General features: G+C 35.5%; 1 protein-coding gene across 1 annotated transcript in view; it reads left to right on the forward strand.

Moving 5' to 3' along the window:
• The first annotated feature begins 82 nt into the window (after window positions 1-82).
• Window positions 83-16,503, forward strand: part of RNF123 (ring finger protein 123) — a 102,749-nt gene continuing 86,328 nt past the window's right edge. Inside the window, exons 1-10 of the mRNA XM_058172706.1 lie at window positions 83-515; window positions 4,437-4,545; window positions 5,982-6,066; window positions 9,223-9,302; window positions 11,755-11,852; window positions 13,806-13,860; window positions 14,217-14,302; window positions 14,758-14,844; window positions 15,103-15,170; window positions 16,253-16,378. Coding sequence (XP_058028689.1) covers window positions 4,464-4,545; window positions 5,982-6,066; window positions 9,223-9,302; window positions 11,755-11,852; window positions 13,806-13,860; window positions 14,217-14,302; window positions 14,758-14,844; window positions 15,103-15,170; window positions 16,253-16,378 — 767 coding nt within the window. The 5' untranslated portion in view covers window positions 83-515; window positions 4,437-4,463. The remainder of the gene's footprint in view (window positions 516-4,436; window positions 4,546-5,981; window positions 6,067-9,222; window positions 9,303-11,754; window positions 11,853-13,805; window positions 13,861-14,216; window positions 14,303-14,757; window positions 14,845-15,102; window positions 15,171-16,252; window positions 16,379-16,503) is intronic.

Here is a 16,503-nt window from a genome sequence, read left to right on the forward strand (position 1 = left end):
CAGCTGGCGCTCCGTAGAAGGGCGGATGTTGTGAGGAACCGCTGCCGGCGGGGCTTGGCGAGGGAGCCAGGCGTGCGGTGGAGGCGGCGGTGAGTAGCGGCGTTGGTGCTCGGCTCCGGGTGCGGGGGAGCCACTGCCGGAGGGGCGGCTGTCGTCGAGACGCGGCTCGCGGGCTACGACTAGGCCCGGATGGCGGGTCAGCCTGGGAGGCAGAGAGTGCCGCGCCTCCGCCCTGCTCTCCCGCTCGCCTTTAAAGAGGGAGAAGCCAACCCGGCTTGCCAGCCACGCGCGGGGAAGGCGGTGGGACGCTTCGGGTGTTCGGTGGGAAGCCAGCCGCGCGGCAGGGAGGCTCCCGGTGGGCAGTCCGAGGCGAGGCTGCCTGCTGCACCGGTCCTGCCCTTGGCGCGAAGCCGGTCGAGGGAGGCCTTTTTCGGGGGAAGAGTTGCAGGCGAAGGCTGTTCCTCTTCAGCCGCCGCCGCCTCCTCCTCCTCCTCTGCCCCGCAATCTCCAGCCTGGTAATTTGTCTTCCTTTGCGCCTTGGCTTCCTTCAGTTCCTGGCGTGCTAGCGGCACCCGGGAGACCGACTCTCGTGTGAAAAACGCGCCTCGTTTGTGTCACCTTCCCAGAGTAGCGTGGGAAGAACCAAAAGATTTAAGTATCTTGTGGACCGCCCTTCCACGGAAAAGATGCTTTTCAGTGTGGTCTTGAAGCGTGTTAACTTCGTGGGTATTAATGCCAAACGAATTTAGTGGGAAGTCGTCTGCTCAGACGTTGCACCTTAATCCTAAATTGATTTTAAGGCTTGGTCTCAAGTAAGCACTGTCTATTTCAGTGGGGGTTCCTTGCCAATAATAGGCGTGGATGAGATTGATCACCAAGTTGGAAGGACAACAGATCTCCCAGTAGTAAAGAAGGGGCAACTGTGAAATCGGGCAAAAGGTCATGGGCTGTGGCAAGGGTTTCAATGCAAGGCTGATAGCTGAATTTTTTTTCTTGTTTTCCAGTGGAAATCCCAAAATAAACATAATCCTATACTTGCAACCTTCCACATTATTTGGAAACCAAAATTATTGCAATATTATGTAGGTTGATTGCAGTAATATTTCCAAACTATAGTTGTGATTTTGGCTCCCATTTCCAGGTGCCAAAGGCTAAATGTAATTTGAATTGATAAAGGGAGAGAATTCTCCAGTGGATTGTCAGATATTAAGACAAACCGATTTAAGTATGGCTTCTTTCCTCTAGTTTACATTTATTTTGGCAGTTAAACATTTGACACAGTTAAGGCAGAAGTTAGGTTGGGATTAAATTTTGTAAAAATTTATTCACATTATTCAATTTGAGTTGTTATTCATATAACTGCTGATAAGCAGAAATAAGTCTTAACTGAATTTAACAGTGAGAACATCTTGAATAGACACCTAACCTATCTTGTGCAGTGTATTATTTCATGCTTTGGTCAACTAAATGCCAGTGCAAAGCATGATAGAGTAGAATTCTGTTGCAGTTGTCACCCACTAATCAACATTCACAGTATGTTTCTCAACTGTGGTTATTTTCTTCATGAATTTCATTAAGATCTTTCATAGTGATCCTAATTTTATCATTGTTTTATTTTACATTATCTAACAGTAATCCTACTTGAATGGTATTCTGTGAGGAAGTACTACTTTTAATGTGTCCAGAATCCAAATCAAGGCTTTTACTGTAGGAAACTGGATTTTGCTACCCTGTTTCCCCCAAAATAAGACATCCCCTGATAATAAGACCAATCGGGCTTTTAAGTGTATGACAATAAGGCCAAGTGCTTATTTCAGGGTTCAAAAAAATATAAGACAGGATCTTATTTTTGGGGAAACACGGTATGTGTTATACCATGGATTCTATTGTTAGGGAAAAGTGCATAATCTCATGAATGTCTGGCTTGTTTTAATAATTTTAAAAATGCCAAATGCTACAGTGTTTACTAATGCAATTATTCCACTCCCTGGTAATTTCAGCTGTTTTATTTGCATTTTTTCTCAGCTGTCTAGTATCTAACATAAGTGACCAGAATTGGGGCTGCCTTCTCAGTAATTGGCCATCCTTCCTACAATATGCTTACATAAAATAATGTTAGATAAATCCTTATTATTTAGAGCCATATCTGCTTTTGCAGCTGTATTTTGTTTCTTGCTATCTGTTTCTTTCTTGGTATCTCTTTAGCATTCTCTGGTATTAAGGTTGTTTCTAGATATGCATTTATTATCAAAATTCACAATATAGAGATTATTAGAAAGCCTGTGAATAGAATAGAATAGAATAGAATAGAATAGAACAGAACAGAACAGAACAGAACAGAACAGAACAGAACAGAACAGAACATTTTTTATTGGCCAAGTGTGATTGGACACAAGGAATTTGTCTTGGTGCATACACTCTCAGTGTACATAAAAGAAAAGATACATTAGTCAAGAATCATAAGGTACAACACTTAATGATAGTCATAAGGGTACAAATAAGCAATCAAATCATATTAGGAAACAGTCAATATAAATTGTAAAGATACCAGCAACAAGATTACAGTCATGCAGTCATAAGTGGGAGGAGATGGGTGATAGGAACGATGAGAAGATTAATAGTAATGCAGACTTAGTAACTAGTTTGATAGTGTTGAGGGAATTATTTGTTTAGCAGAGTGATGGCGTTTGAGAAAAAACTGTTCTTGTGTCTAGTTGCTCTGGTGTGTAGTGCTCTATAGCATCGTTTTGAGGGTAGGAGTTGAAACAAGACAGATTTACAGAAGCTTTATGTTTAATTTAAGGTCTCATAGTATAATAATTAAGGCATTAGGTAAGAAACTGGTAGGAAACTCTTGAGTTCTAGTCTTAGTCTAGTCTAGTCTAGTCTAGTTAAGTACAAAGTCAACTGCATGACCTGTTCAACTGCATGAGTCACTCACTCTCTCTCATAGCCCTAGGAAGAAGGCAAGGGCAAACCACTTCCAAAAAACTTTGCAAAAACATTTCAAGGGAGTCAAAGCTTAGCCAAAGGCTCACATTTTCACCAGCCAATATATATGGACAAGTTTAGTAGAAATGTTTAGTATTTGTGAATATACTGTGGGGGTAAATATGGTCTATAATAAAAAATCTTCTGCCTTGTTGTGTAGTTCAAAGCAGCACTGCAATCTTAGCCTAGTTTTTTATATTATGCTTCAGTCAGCATGTGAATATATATTAACTGTTTATTAATGTTGCCAAAGTTATTTTTTGTGCTGTGTTGTGAAGGCAATACTGAATTACTGTATATGCTTATGTCTGTTACTAAATGAAGATAAAAGTTAGTTGCTTTTGCTGTTGTGTAAGTTTAAACAAAGATGATGATGGTCTAAATGAGATGTATTTGGAACTTGAAATATCCTTGCTTCATATTGCGAGACAGTGTTGTTAGTCTATGTTGTATGGGGACTTCACATCAATAAACATTTGTGAGACAAATATTCCTGAAACTTATTGTTATATGTCTGTACTGAGAATGGATCTAGGTATATAACAAATACAACTCTGAGGATAATGCTTATGCATTCTTTTAAAAGCATTACTTTGAATAATGAAGGATAATGAATATCTATTAAAGCAAGTTTCCATAAAAAACATGTCACATTTTTCTCTTGGTGGTTCTTTAGTTACCTATCAACTTTTTGTACTTGCATAAATATTATGTATATATACTTTGTACATTCTTCTCATTTTTTTTTCTGGAATATGCTTTTTTCCAATTTTTTATTCTCATCATTTTAATAGGTTTAATTTAAATCACAGTTTTCTTGTATAGTATTTGCTGCTACTATATGTTTAAATTTAAATTTTTGTTGTTTTACTAGGTCTGCTAGCAAATTTTTCATTTTTACTAATCTGTTCTATTTGTATTAAATGAAATAATAGAATAGAATAGAATAGAATTTTATTGGCCAAGTGTGATTGGACACACAAGGAATTTGTCTTGGTGCATATGCTCTCAGTGTACATAAAAGAAAAGATACGTTCATCAAGGTACAACATTTACAACACACTTGATGGTTGTTAACTTGATGGTTGTTAACTTAAGTTAACACATAACTTAAGTTATGTGTTTATTTTTCCATCCTAACTACCAATTCTTATTTAGTATTAATTCTATTTCAGTCTAGATGCTCCAAAACTGTTTTAAAAAATATTACTTTTGGGTTTTGTTTTGTTTTTTTCATTTTTATAGCAAATTCTTAGAAGCGGATTTTCATGTGTTCCTGCAGGCAAGAAATTGTTATTTGAAACAATGACGCTAAAAATAAAATACAGAAATACATTTTTCTTTATGTTATACTCAGTAGTTTTGTTTGGAGCATTAAAATCTTTGATAGCAGTTTTCCTACAAATGTTACAATTTCTAATTTATTTCCTGTTTTATCTTCGAAGTTAGTGACATTAATACTGTCCTGAACTATGACATCAAGAAGTTCTGGCACAGCATTTCCTCGGAAGAATTACAGGTTAAGCACTGAGTCTGAAAAGTCCAAAGTTGCAGGTAGGAGCAATATTGTGGATTCTGGGGAGAAGCTTGTAGGTTTCTCTTGGTTCTAAGTCAATTATATAAAGGTCAAGATATATATTTTATTTGAGATCTGTTTGGAAGGTCAGCTAAAATTATAAATCTTTAGTAGGAAAAAAAAATCCCACCTTGCAGAAAAAGTAATCAGGTACAAAAAAGACATCTATTTTTTAACTACTCATTAAGAAGAGGAAGTTTCAGAAAGCATATTGATTCATATAGTTTACTTTCCAAGTTGAGTAAATGTGGTCTCATTAGTTGGCTATTAAATATAATGGTACATTACTTGGTTGTGACCTATAAAGCCCTATGTGGCATGGGGCCAGGCTACCTACAGAACTGTTTCTGTCCTGTTATATCAACCTATCCTACCCCATCAGGTAAGGAAGGTATGTTGCAGACCCTATCAGTTAAAGAATTCCAGCAGGTGGAGTCTAGGAAGAGAGCCTTCTCTGCCCTTGCCCCTGCCTTCTGGAATCTCCTCCCCCCACTTTAGGGAGACAGGCCCCCCACTCTCCTGTCCTTCTGCAAAGGAGTTAAAATAAACTCTGCAGCCTCTTGTGGGCAGCTCAAAGGAGCATGCAGCCATGGGGCTGGTTGGTCCTGTGAGAGGACCCTTTGCCTTTTTAACTAATTTGTAACAGATTTAATCCTTGTGTCCTTTTAATTGTAAACTTTCTAAATTTTTACTTTTTATATACTGTTTTTACATTTTAACATTTTATTGTAAACCATCTAGGAGTACAATAACCAGAAATAAGACTCGGTCTTATATTATTTTTTACGCCAAAAATGCATTAGGGCTTATTTTCCAGTTAGGTCTTATTTTTGGAGAAATATGGCACTGAATGCATCTATCTGGTTGACAATCTTAACTGGGGCTTATTTTTGGGGTAGGGCTTAAACTATGAACATCCTGAAAAATCATGCCAGGGCTTATTTTCCGATTGGGTCTTCTTTTTGGGGAAACAGGGAAGATGTTACCGAGGGCAATGGGTGATTCAAAAATGTCAAAAATCAATCAATAAATTCCTTGTCAAAGAGCATAGATAGAATTTGTTTTCAGTCTGGAAGAAAATATGCTTCTTAATTCTTCATTCACATAAATATAGAAGAGACTCTAGTTTTAATTAAGTGAGTCTTTACTTAGAAATAGTTTTAGACATTTATGAGCAAGACTTATTGAATGAATGTGAGATTATTTGATGCAGCAGTTAGAGTTAGGCAGATCATTCTGCTGTATCCTGGTTTGTCTGAAATTGGAAGTCATGCAGGAATACTGTATTATACTCTGTTTTAAATTGTAAAGAAGAAATAAATTCAACTAGAATTTATTTATTTGTCACATCTTTGAAAGTAACATTTAGTATCTTTGAGATATTATCTGACTTGGATTTTACTACTTGTCATAGGAATAGTGAACAGCAAGCTCCTGAATGATTATCTTCATCGTATTTTTCCCAGTGCTGATGGAACTCAACCTTCTGCTGCATGCAGGTAGTAGCTTCTTAATTTATTAAATACCAAGCAAATCATACAATTTGGATGTGACTGATGAGTAAACCTTTAGAAAGAGTTCAGTACTGACATTATATAAAGCAGATCTATAATATTTGTATAGGACTTCCTCCCCATTTTGAAAAGGTGTGTGAGAGGCAACAAAATCCTCTTGTTTCTACAGTACCTTAATATTTCTGTAAATTTGGTTGTATGTTATTTACACATTGCCAATAATGCCATAAATTGTGTATCTTTTAATATCTATGCAACATTCAGAAAAGTGTGTATGCTTTATAAATGTTAAATAGTAACTGCTAACATTTATAGTTCTTGAGACTTTTGTAATATGAAAATCAGTATCCACTAAATTTCATAAAAGATCAGTTTCAGGTTTTTCAGTATGAATTCATCACCATTCTAATTGAGTCCATCCACTTGGCTACTGGTTGTCTCTTATCTTTTCTTCTACCTGTTCCTAGCATTTGAGCGGAGTCTTCATAATGTGTCCAAAACAGAATAATTTGAACCTGGTCATTTGTGCCTTGAGTGTAAGAACTCTGGATTTATTTCTTTGATAAGCCATTGGCTTGTTTCCTAGGCTGTCCTCTGTATTCTCAGGAGCCTTCTCCAACACCAAAGTTCAAAAATATCAATTCTTTTCCTATTTTGCTTCATTAGAGTCCATCTTTAATTTATTACAGGGTTACAGGTATTTGTAGGCATAAACAAATCACAGCATCTGAATATATTTTTCAAGGTTTTCATGGCTGCTCTACCAAGTGCTGCTCTGCTGCGTATTTCTTGTTGCTTGTTCTCTACTGTTGATGGTTGACCCTAGAAACATTCTTCCATTTCATTATGAGCATTGTCCATTCTAAGGTTGGTTGGTTGATTGCTGTACTGTTGTCATTAGTTTGGTGGTCTTTATATTTAATCTTGATTACATTTTTTCATTCAGCTCCTTTTATTACTAAAGTTTGCAGATTCTTTGCATTTTCAACTTTCAGATAGTGTCATTAGTGTAATGTATGTTATTGTTTCATCCTCCAATTATAAAGCTATCATCTTCTTCCCCTTAATACATTTTCATCATATGGTCTTGTTTCATTCCTTTACCAAACTGAAGCCAGTCTGTTTGAATATGTTCTGTCTGTACTATGGTTTCTTGACCTATATATAGATTTCTGATGAGGCCAATAAGATGTTCATAAGGTCTTAAGAAAAGCTTTTTCATTTCATACTTTATATGTTACATTCAAATATAATTACATGATAATTCCTCTTTTATTTTGGCCCTAGATAGTACATGCAAGTTCAGCACAGTACTAGTGCTGCTAGAGTTTCATGTGAATATGTCTTGGGACAAATGCATGTTGTACATTTTTATTTAAAGATCTGTTAGGGTCAAATTATACTTAGCAACTGAACTCACAACTGAGTAGCTAGTGTTAAAAATAACTTTCATCCCGTTTTACTTTTGATCAGGGGAGGTTACAGGAGGAGGACTGGAGTGGTTTCTTGTTGCTTTGCTGCAGCTTACCCAGACTGTTTATTCTTTAAGCATTCCATTTCAATATTTTTTATTTTGAATTAGAGAATTTTCGCTGTTAAATTTCTTTGATCAGTTTATTAAGGTCGTAGAGATAATTTGGATAGAAAAAAAGATGCTTTTTGAAAGCATATTTCCCACTATTTTGAAACTGAAGCTGTATAAAACTTTTAATATTATTAAATAGGCTTATAGTAATTTATTTTTAAAAAATGATTCCAACCCGTTGAGACCCTTATTTCCTCAACCCCCTATGATATGAACTTATCAGTTGCTGTCATTCTACAAATATTCTGGCAAACATTTTTTTCCTCCCAAGTGCAAAACTATATTAGAGAGATGTGGCACATTACGTAACTCATGGATTCCATTTAGCTTGCTAGGTTACAATTAAATGGGCTTCACTTATTATGAGTTCAGTGGGAAGTTGGAAATCATCTTGCCATTGGCATATTGAATATGTATAACATTGTACAAAATTCAGGGCAAGACTAAAGTTTGCTTATAAACACCTAGGCAAAAACCAGGATTTTTGGGGCAATGTATTCTGGACAGTCGAGGTAAAGATAAGAGTTATTTGGTCAAAGTACCAGAAGACATGTTTGGCCAAAATCATAGAAAACATTTCACAGAAGACCTGAATAACAGTTGTAAAGCATGGTTGTGGAAATGTTATGGTTTGGGGCTGTTTTGCTGAATCATAGTCTAGGCAGCTTACCATCATCCTAAATTCTTCATTGTGCAAGAAGGTGTTTAGGATAATGTGAGATCATTTGTTAGAAGATTGAAGATGAACTGAAAGTGGACCTTTCAATGTGACAATGACCCGAAGTATTTCAGTTAACATACCAAGGAAATTAAAAGTGCTGGAATTGCCAAGTCAAAGCCTGGATCAAAATCCTATCCAGATGCTGTGGAATGATTTGAAAGGGGCTGTACATGCAAAAATTTCCCCAAACATCCACAGCAAGAAAAAATCTGCATGGAGGAGTGGGAAAAAAGTACTTCCCAGTCAGTGTCAGGTTGTTTCTACCATAGAGAGTGATAGCAGGTATTAGAGCAAAGAATGTCCTTACTTTATGCATTGAAAGAAATGGCATACTCATTTTTGTTGAGTAATTGATTTTCACTGACAATTTTTATATTTTGTTCAATTAAATTTTCTTTATATATTCTTTGAAAATAAAATATTTATATGCCCATATATCTTTAAAAAAAAACAACCTTTACATAGGAAGAATTTACTTTTTTAACATGACTGTAGCTCTATTATATTGCTACTTAGCCAAGGATAATGTTGAAATAATTTAGGAAATCTGATCTGTAATTTATAGAAATCTCTTCACAGAAAGTCACTTTTTCTTCTGTTCAGTCATGTCCCTGCGATTTTGTTGCCAAGGTTTTTCAGAAGTAATTTGCTATTGCCTCCTTTCTCCTACCTCCAGAAAGTGACTGACCCAAGATCATTTACCTGGCTTTCACGCCTGAGGCTGACTAGAACTCACAGTCTCCTGGTTTCTGGCTTAATGCCTTAACCAAAACAGTAAACTGGCTCTCATAGAAAATCATACAGGACCCCTAAAAATAGTTCTTTTTATTCCTAGGAAGCACCTATCATTTCAAAATCTACAAGAACATATAGAGCAATTATTAACAGAAAATGCCAGCTCAGAAGATGGTCAAGGTAGGTATCTGTTTGGTTACTATGTTAAGGTGACATAGAATAGCATCTTAGAAAAAATGAACTTTGTCTTCTTTTGATCCTATATGGCAGCATTTCTCAAAATGTGGGTCACAAGAATTAACGGGATGTCTCACTAGTTAGTACAAAATATGTTTTTTATTTTTTTTTATTTTTTATTTATTAAATTTTTATAGTTTTAAATTTTTATACCGCCCTTCTCCCGAAGGACTCAGGGCGGTGTACAGCCAAGGGTAAAAAACAAAGTATATACAATTAAGATAACAATTAAAACAAAGCAAATTATAAAGGCTGATAGTTAAAAATTAGATTTAAAATTTTAAAATAGTAAGAAAACTTGTTGAATGCAAACAACAGCAAAATTTCAGATAATCTATAGTAAACTGGAGTACTATTATTCTTCCTTTTCAACATGCTATGAGGGAAAAGTCATTGTGTCTGGAAGGTAGAGAAGCTTCTGTGCAAAGTTGACCATCTGACTTGATCTTCACACAGCAGGGAATAAGAGGCTGTCATAAGGAAGACATTGAAAGAGTATGGAAAGGGATTTACATGCAATAAACAACAATAGAATTCTTAATGCTTCCTGAGCTTGGTTGCTTCCTTGAAGACATTTTATAACACAACTAGGTAACTTCATCAAGGCACTGTTTAACTTACCTAGTTGAGCAATAAAATATCTGCAAGCCAACAACCTAGCTTAGAGAGCACTGAGAAGTCCGCAGTTCATCCCTGAGCTACAGATATTCTTATGGATTGCAATAAGGCTGCAGGAGAAAAAGAAGATGGGCTATGACTGTTATCTTGTATGGTGGGCTGGGAAAAAAATTACACCCTCCATAATTTTGCAAGCTACAGCGTTTTCAGAGCACCTTAAGAGAAACCGATTTCAAGGAAGAGAACAGCCTTGGTGAATAAGAGTGGCTGTCTTATAAAACCCAGATTTCAGGAATTATGTGAAATTACGTCTTTCCCCAGAAGAGCATGGTTTAATTTATATCTGGGGGATTGGGTTTTTCCCTTATTCCCATTAAAATGCTTTCATTTTATCATTGCTTTAGTTGATATGTAGGACAAAATACAATGATTAAAAGAGGTACTATTTTTCTTGCCCAGATCCCAATGAAATTGTTAGTTGGCACACATTCATTTATCATTTATTATAAAGCTTGAGAACTCCTGATACATGGAGAACTGATGCACAGTGATCTACAATGTAGCTGTGAATCGTTTTAACACGTGTCCAATGGGAAACGGGTTGGTTTTGAACTGAATAAAAACATTTGAAGCAGCTTATGCTGAAGATTTGCTTTAGTAGATTTGTATTTAATTCAAAGGTATTTGTAGCATTGGAAATGTTAAATTGTTCTGCATATTTTTTCATAGACTGTAAAGTCTTCCTTTTAGACATTTATAAAAATAAACATAACATAGTTTTTATAAAAAATAAGCATTTCTAGTATTTTATAAATATCAACTTTTACAATTTTCCTTGAGTTTGCTAAATGGTTTCAGTAATTAAACATAGTCTGGATATTTACATATTGTCTAAATAACTTTGTAATGAGTGGAAAACAAAGTTCAGCTTTAGGAGAACCACCATCAGGCAGTGGCAATTGTATTTAATGGTAGCAGTAAGCCCCGTACGGCAGCTTTGTGTACTCTTAATAGCATGTCATTGTCCGGGTTCCAAGTATGCACCCATAGAAAACAAACTCTGAGATACTCACATTCCTCAAAGAACAGTTTATTGGATACATCATAATGGCACAAACACAGACTCCCATTGCTTTCACTTAATTAAAAGTAAAAGTTTTCCCTTTCCCCCCCCAAGTCACTGGTTATGCAGTCCAATCCAGAGGCTGGCTGGTTGCTGGGTTACTTGCTTCTCTGGCCATCCACCTGTGCGGATGTCCTTGGTTCCCACAGGAAAACTTCATTGTTTTGGCTACAAAACCCCCTGTTAACTATTTCCCCCCTCCCGCTGCTGTGTGGCAACCCTGAAGCCTCCAAGATGGCTTCAGCCAGGTTCACTTCAGGATTGATTGTCATAAATTCTGATTTTAGCTTATCCGTCTTTTGGAGTTTATGAAACATGGTAGTAAATGTCAACTAAAGATAAAGAAGCACTCTTTAGAAATATTCTCAGATTCAGCAGCAGGTGATAAGAATAATCATAGTTACAATGTTCATCTTTGCAAAACTTATGTTGAACATTGTACATCCTTTTTTGAGTAATGCAAAACTTTCACTGATAGTTTTATTGTTATTTCTATTAAAATATATGTTAAAATACATGTTAAAATATGGTTATTAACTATATCGCTTCCTTTCTAAAATTCATTTCTGCTAGAAAATTGCATATATATCGCCTGTTGGATTTCTTGTTGATTTCCACACTTTTCTCATTATGCTTCCTGCAATTTTGTTTCAGATCAAACTGTAGATGGCAGACTCGGCCCTTCAACTGTAGTGCTAGATCATACTAGTGGGTTTGAAGGGCTCCTGCTCGTTGATGATGATCTACTTGGAGTGAGTGTGATTTAATTTGATAATATTCGTTGTAGATGTAGGAAAAAAAACCTTCTGTTCTTCCTTTCATAGGTAAACTATTTGTCAGCATTGATATGGGTTAACATTAATTTGAGATCCTATGTAGCAAAAAAGCTATAACTGTAGATTTCTATTCTAATTTAAAATAGTCTCTTTTTTTGCTCTCTATTACTGTTATACTCTCACATTCATAAAGTTTTGCTTGCTGCAGATATAATCAAGTTGTATTATATTCTTAATATACTTGTAGCTTAGGTACATAAATTGGCAGAGGTAGCTGCCAAACACTGATCAGAAAGTCTAATCCATTGGGCAGGAAAAAAACACAAGGCAGCTGAAATAAATCTGTATAATCAATTGGTTCCAGTATTATTCTTCCAGAAAATGTTCCATATCTATCGTCTATTTTATGGTATTCCCTGTTATTCCTTTACTGAAATATTTACTTTGCATGTTTCCTTTCCATTTCCTTAGCGTAGTTATAGTAATAAAAATAAGATACTATGTATTAATTCTTTAATTAAAAAAATTACATTCATTTAAATTTAGATAGTCTTAAAGTCATAATTAACAAGTTCAAAGGCATGACAATTAAATAGAGCTCTTTTTTCTGGTGGTGAAATATTTGTATTGTGTATATCCTGTTTAATTGTATATCGACTGCATATTGTTCACAACAATGTGAAGTCATAGTTGCCAGTTCTTTAGCAGTTGTTGGCTTTCATATTCATTGAGTTTTTATTGTTATTTGTTTAGATTTGCTTATTTATTCGAGTCACTTTGGATAGTGGATTGGTAGTATATAAATTTAATAAGTAAATAAATTTATTTAATTTATTATTATTATTATTTATTAGATTTGTTAAGTCCACAAGACTGGGCAGTTTGCAAAATATCCAATACATAATTAAAACACAGTAAAAAACATAAAAACATAATTGCTTGCACAAAATAATAATAACTGTAAAAACCGCAACAGGGGCTCCATTAACACATGGACCTCAAGCAAGCCTGGGAGGAAAGCTTAGTCTTAAGGGAGTTCTGAAACACTTGGAGAGTGGGAGCAATTTGTCTCTTGGTGGGGATGCTATTCCAATGGGCATGGGATGTGACAGAGAATATATGTTTCCCCAGTCCCACAGCATGACAATATTTAATTGAAGGCAGCTGGAATTCACCTACTCTGCCTAAATGCTTGGGTGGTCACAATAACTGGAGACAGGGAGATATTCTTTATTGCTATCCACTTAAACTACACTTTCCCATTAGTTTCTACTGTTTGTGTGCGGTTGATAATCTTTTTTAGGTACTTGGAGGTTTTACTTGAGAGTTTTCTTGTCACTCACGTTGCTCATTCGATTCAGTTTCTTAGTTGGGGAAGAAGAAGCAAATCCACCTCTCTGCTGAGCCTATCAATCAATGTAGTCATGCACCACGTACATTACCAATCAGCTAAGCTGCCCTGAAAACAGAGGACATTATCATTCTTTCTTTATAAAAGTCATTTATTACTTTTGGTTTTGCTGTTGGTTGTTAGAATCACATCTGAACCATCTATATGCACTTGTATGCACTTGTCCTTTCTGATGTGCTTTTAGGCTATTAGTTCACACTGATTCTTAACCTGTTTATATAACTATGTGGTTTGATTGTAGTCTAATACATGCTGTGTCATCTGCAGGAGTAGCTTTCTCACATTATCACTAGGTATTTATTTGGAAAAACATGTGATTAGCAAGGTATTATGTGGTCATAGATAACCTCATTACTCTTACATCTTACTTACACATCTCCTGATTCTGGAGGAGAGAATTCACTAGTAGTTTGAGATTTGGGTCTTTGGAAGTAACACAAGATTTTAATTTTCTTTCTCCTGAAATAAAAGACAATGAAAGCCTTGTGACAATGCCTTTTCTTTGTTTCTTGTATTAGGTGATTGGGCATAGTAACTTTGGTTCTATTAGAGCTACTACCTGTGTATATAAAGGTAAGATTAAAGTAGAGCAACCTTGGAAAGATACTGGTTCAAGTTGGAAAACAGATGTAGCAAACAAATTAAAATGAGGATTTATTCTCCAATTAATCTCTGGCTTGAATTTTTATGTTACAGATAGCTATTTTGCAAGAAATGTTTGACAATGAAGTAATTATTTTTATTGTACCGCTAATAAATAATGCTTATAAAAGCAAGGGATTTTGGGGGGAAAATGGATTTATCCTTTTGAATTCCTTTGGCTGATGAACCTTTAGAATTCTTTTAAGTGTTTGTAATACTTGACAAGTAATTGCAATTTAAACCACGTAAATGGAACTTTGCTGCATTTCACTTACATTCCCTTTTAGGTAAATGGATCTATGAGGTACTGATTTCATCCCAAGGTCTCATGCAGATTGGCTGGTGCACTCTTAATTGTCGGTTCAATCAAGAGGTAATGTTACAGCATTGCATACCCAGTATTACCACTTTTTCTAAATATTATTAAATAATCACTTGTTGTATTTCAGAGTCTGGGGCAGTATTGAGAAATCTATGTGTGGGCATTTACCCAATTTTGAGATCTGTAATTCTTGTATTTCGTACTATTTTTTCATATGACATTGACAATAATTTATGGAAAAAGAAGCATCATTGTGACAAAATATTTAAAAAACATTAAATGACAAGTGATGGAATATTCCAGCCTTAAGCTAACCTTTCTACTCTTGTTTTGTACATTTTATGCTTGTAAACAAAAGGGAAATACTAAGTTAAACCTAAAACATATTTTAAATATCTTACCTCTTGTAGCGAGATACTGACAAGACATTATTGAAAAAGTACTGTACAAAATGGGATAGTAATCCAACTAATTTTAGTTGAAGTTTGTTCTTGGTTCTTACAAAGGAAGGAGTTGGGGACACACCAGATTCATATGCTTACGATGGGAATCGAGTGCGCAAGTGGAATGTTACTACAACTAACTATGGGAAAGTAAGTGTCCCTAATTATTTTATTTGGGAAGTAGTAGTTGAGTCTGAATATGTAGCTGTCTTCATTCCATATTGCAGAACAGAAGGCTATAGTATATTATATTTCTTAGACTGGAGAGGAAAGACGATTGGGTTATGGAATGAGATATGAAGCAGAAAGATAATGTAATCAAGGAGGCATACATGTTTGATAAATTTGAAAATAACCTTGAGAGAATGCTGTTTACATGTTTTCAGAAAAACCCTTTTCTTCTTCCAGTCTTGGGCAGCAGGAGACATTGTCAGCTGTTTAATAAACCTTGATGAGGGAAACATTTCTTTCTGTTTGTAAGTATTGCGTTCGAAATCTCCTGGATATCACTTGATATAGCAGTCTAACAACATTTCAATGTCACATCTTCTATATGTACTTTATCTATAGTATGGTATCATTTAAAATCTACAGAAAACTAGCTATATAGCAAAATGTTCACTGGAATACTATGTGTGAAGAGCAGTGATAAGTAATATTTAGTAATCAGGAATCATACTTTTTTTTAAAAAAATGGCTTTATTTGGCCTCTGGATATATAGGAGACATAACTGGTGATGTCATTTAAGTTAGTGAGCTAAACATTTTGGCCTGAATGTTCGTTTTCAGGGGCAGATTTTAAGATGCAAAACAGGAGCCTTTAGCTTTGCTGAGAGGCACAAACCCATTTAGTTCTTAAACTTTGCCGTAGGAAAAAAAAATGCTTAAACTTTTTATAAAAGTTATATAAGATTGAAAGGCAAGGCTTTTGACCCATGATCTTTTGGATTTAATAGAAAAAAGAAGTAGAAAGCAAGCAAATTTAGTTACTTGGTCTAATCTTAGCAGTATAATCTGATGATAGTTCTGCCTTCCATTACATACATGCACATATGCCACTGTACAGCTCTTAGGAAATCTGATATACTTGATGCAGCAACTAAAAATAACATAGATTCCCTTAATGCAAAACCCCAACTTGCTAATACTGAGAAAACTAAAAATTATCAATCGTCTAAATGGCTGTTTTGCCAACTGTTTTGCCAAGTGACTACTTTTATGACCAGTGTTATAGAATGGCTTGTTCTTCTGACACATAAACTTCTGCAGAGAAAATACATAGGCCTGAATCACTTAGTGGCATTCTGAGACCAAATACAATCTTAGGGCTCTGGCAAGAATTTACCTTTGCAGATAAAATCTAGGTGTGGGTCATAGCAATGGGTGAGTAAATTCTGCCCTTAGGTTTTAGACTCTGTTCTATATTATTTGTTTCCAATGGGGGAGGAGAAGCTACATGGCTTTAAATATTTCTGCATTTTTCTTGTGGCTGCTATATAAATCCTTTATGATAAATTGTATGAACCCTTAAAAAATACTTTAATTTTTCTCCCTTCAGGAATGGTGTGTCTCTGGGGACAGCTTTTGATAATATTTCAAGAGGCTCTGGCATGGCCTATTTCCCTGCCATCAGTCTGTCATTCAAGGAATCTGTTGCCTTTAACTTTGGCAGCCGTCCACTCCGATATCCTTTTAAAAAGTTTTAACCAAACAGTGGAAAACTTCTTCCTGAGAAATGTCAACATTTTTCCTTATTGATGTTACCATTAGCTTTTCAGTGATCCATTGAATCTTACAGTTATAATACTA

The sequence above is a fragment of the Ahaetulla prasina genome, chromosome 2 (assembly GCF_028640845.1).
Source record: "Ahaetulla prasina isolate Xishuangbanna chromosome 2, ASM2864084v1, whole genome shotgun sequence".
Classification (NCBI taxonomy): domain Eukaryota; kingdom Metazoa; phylum Chordata; class Lepidosauria; order Squamata; family Colubridae; genus Ahaetulla; species Ahaetulla prasina.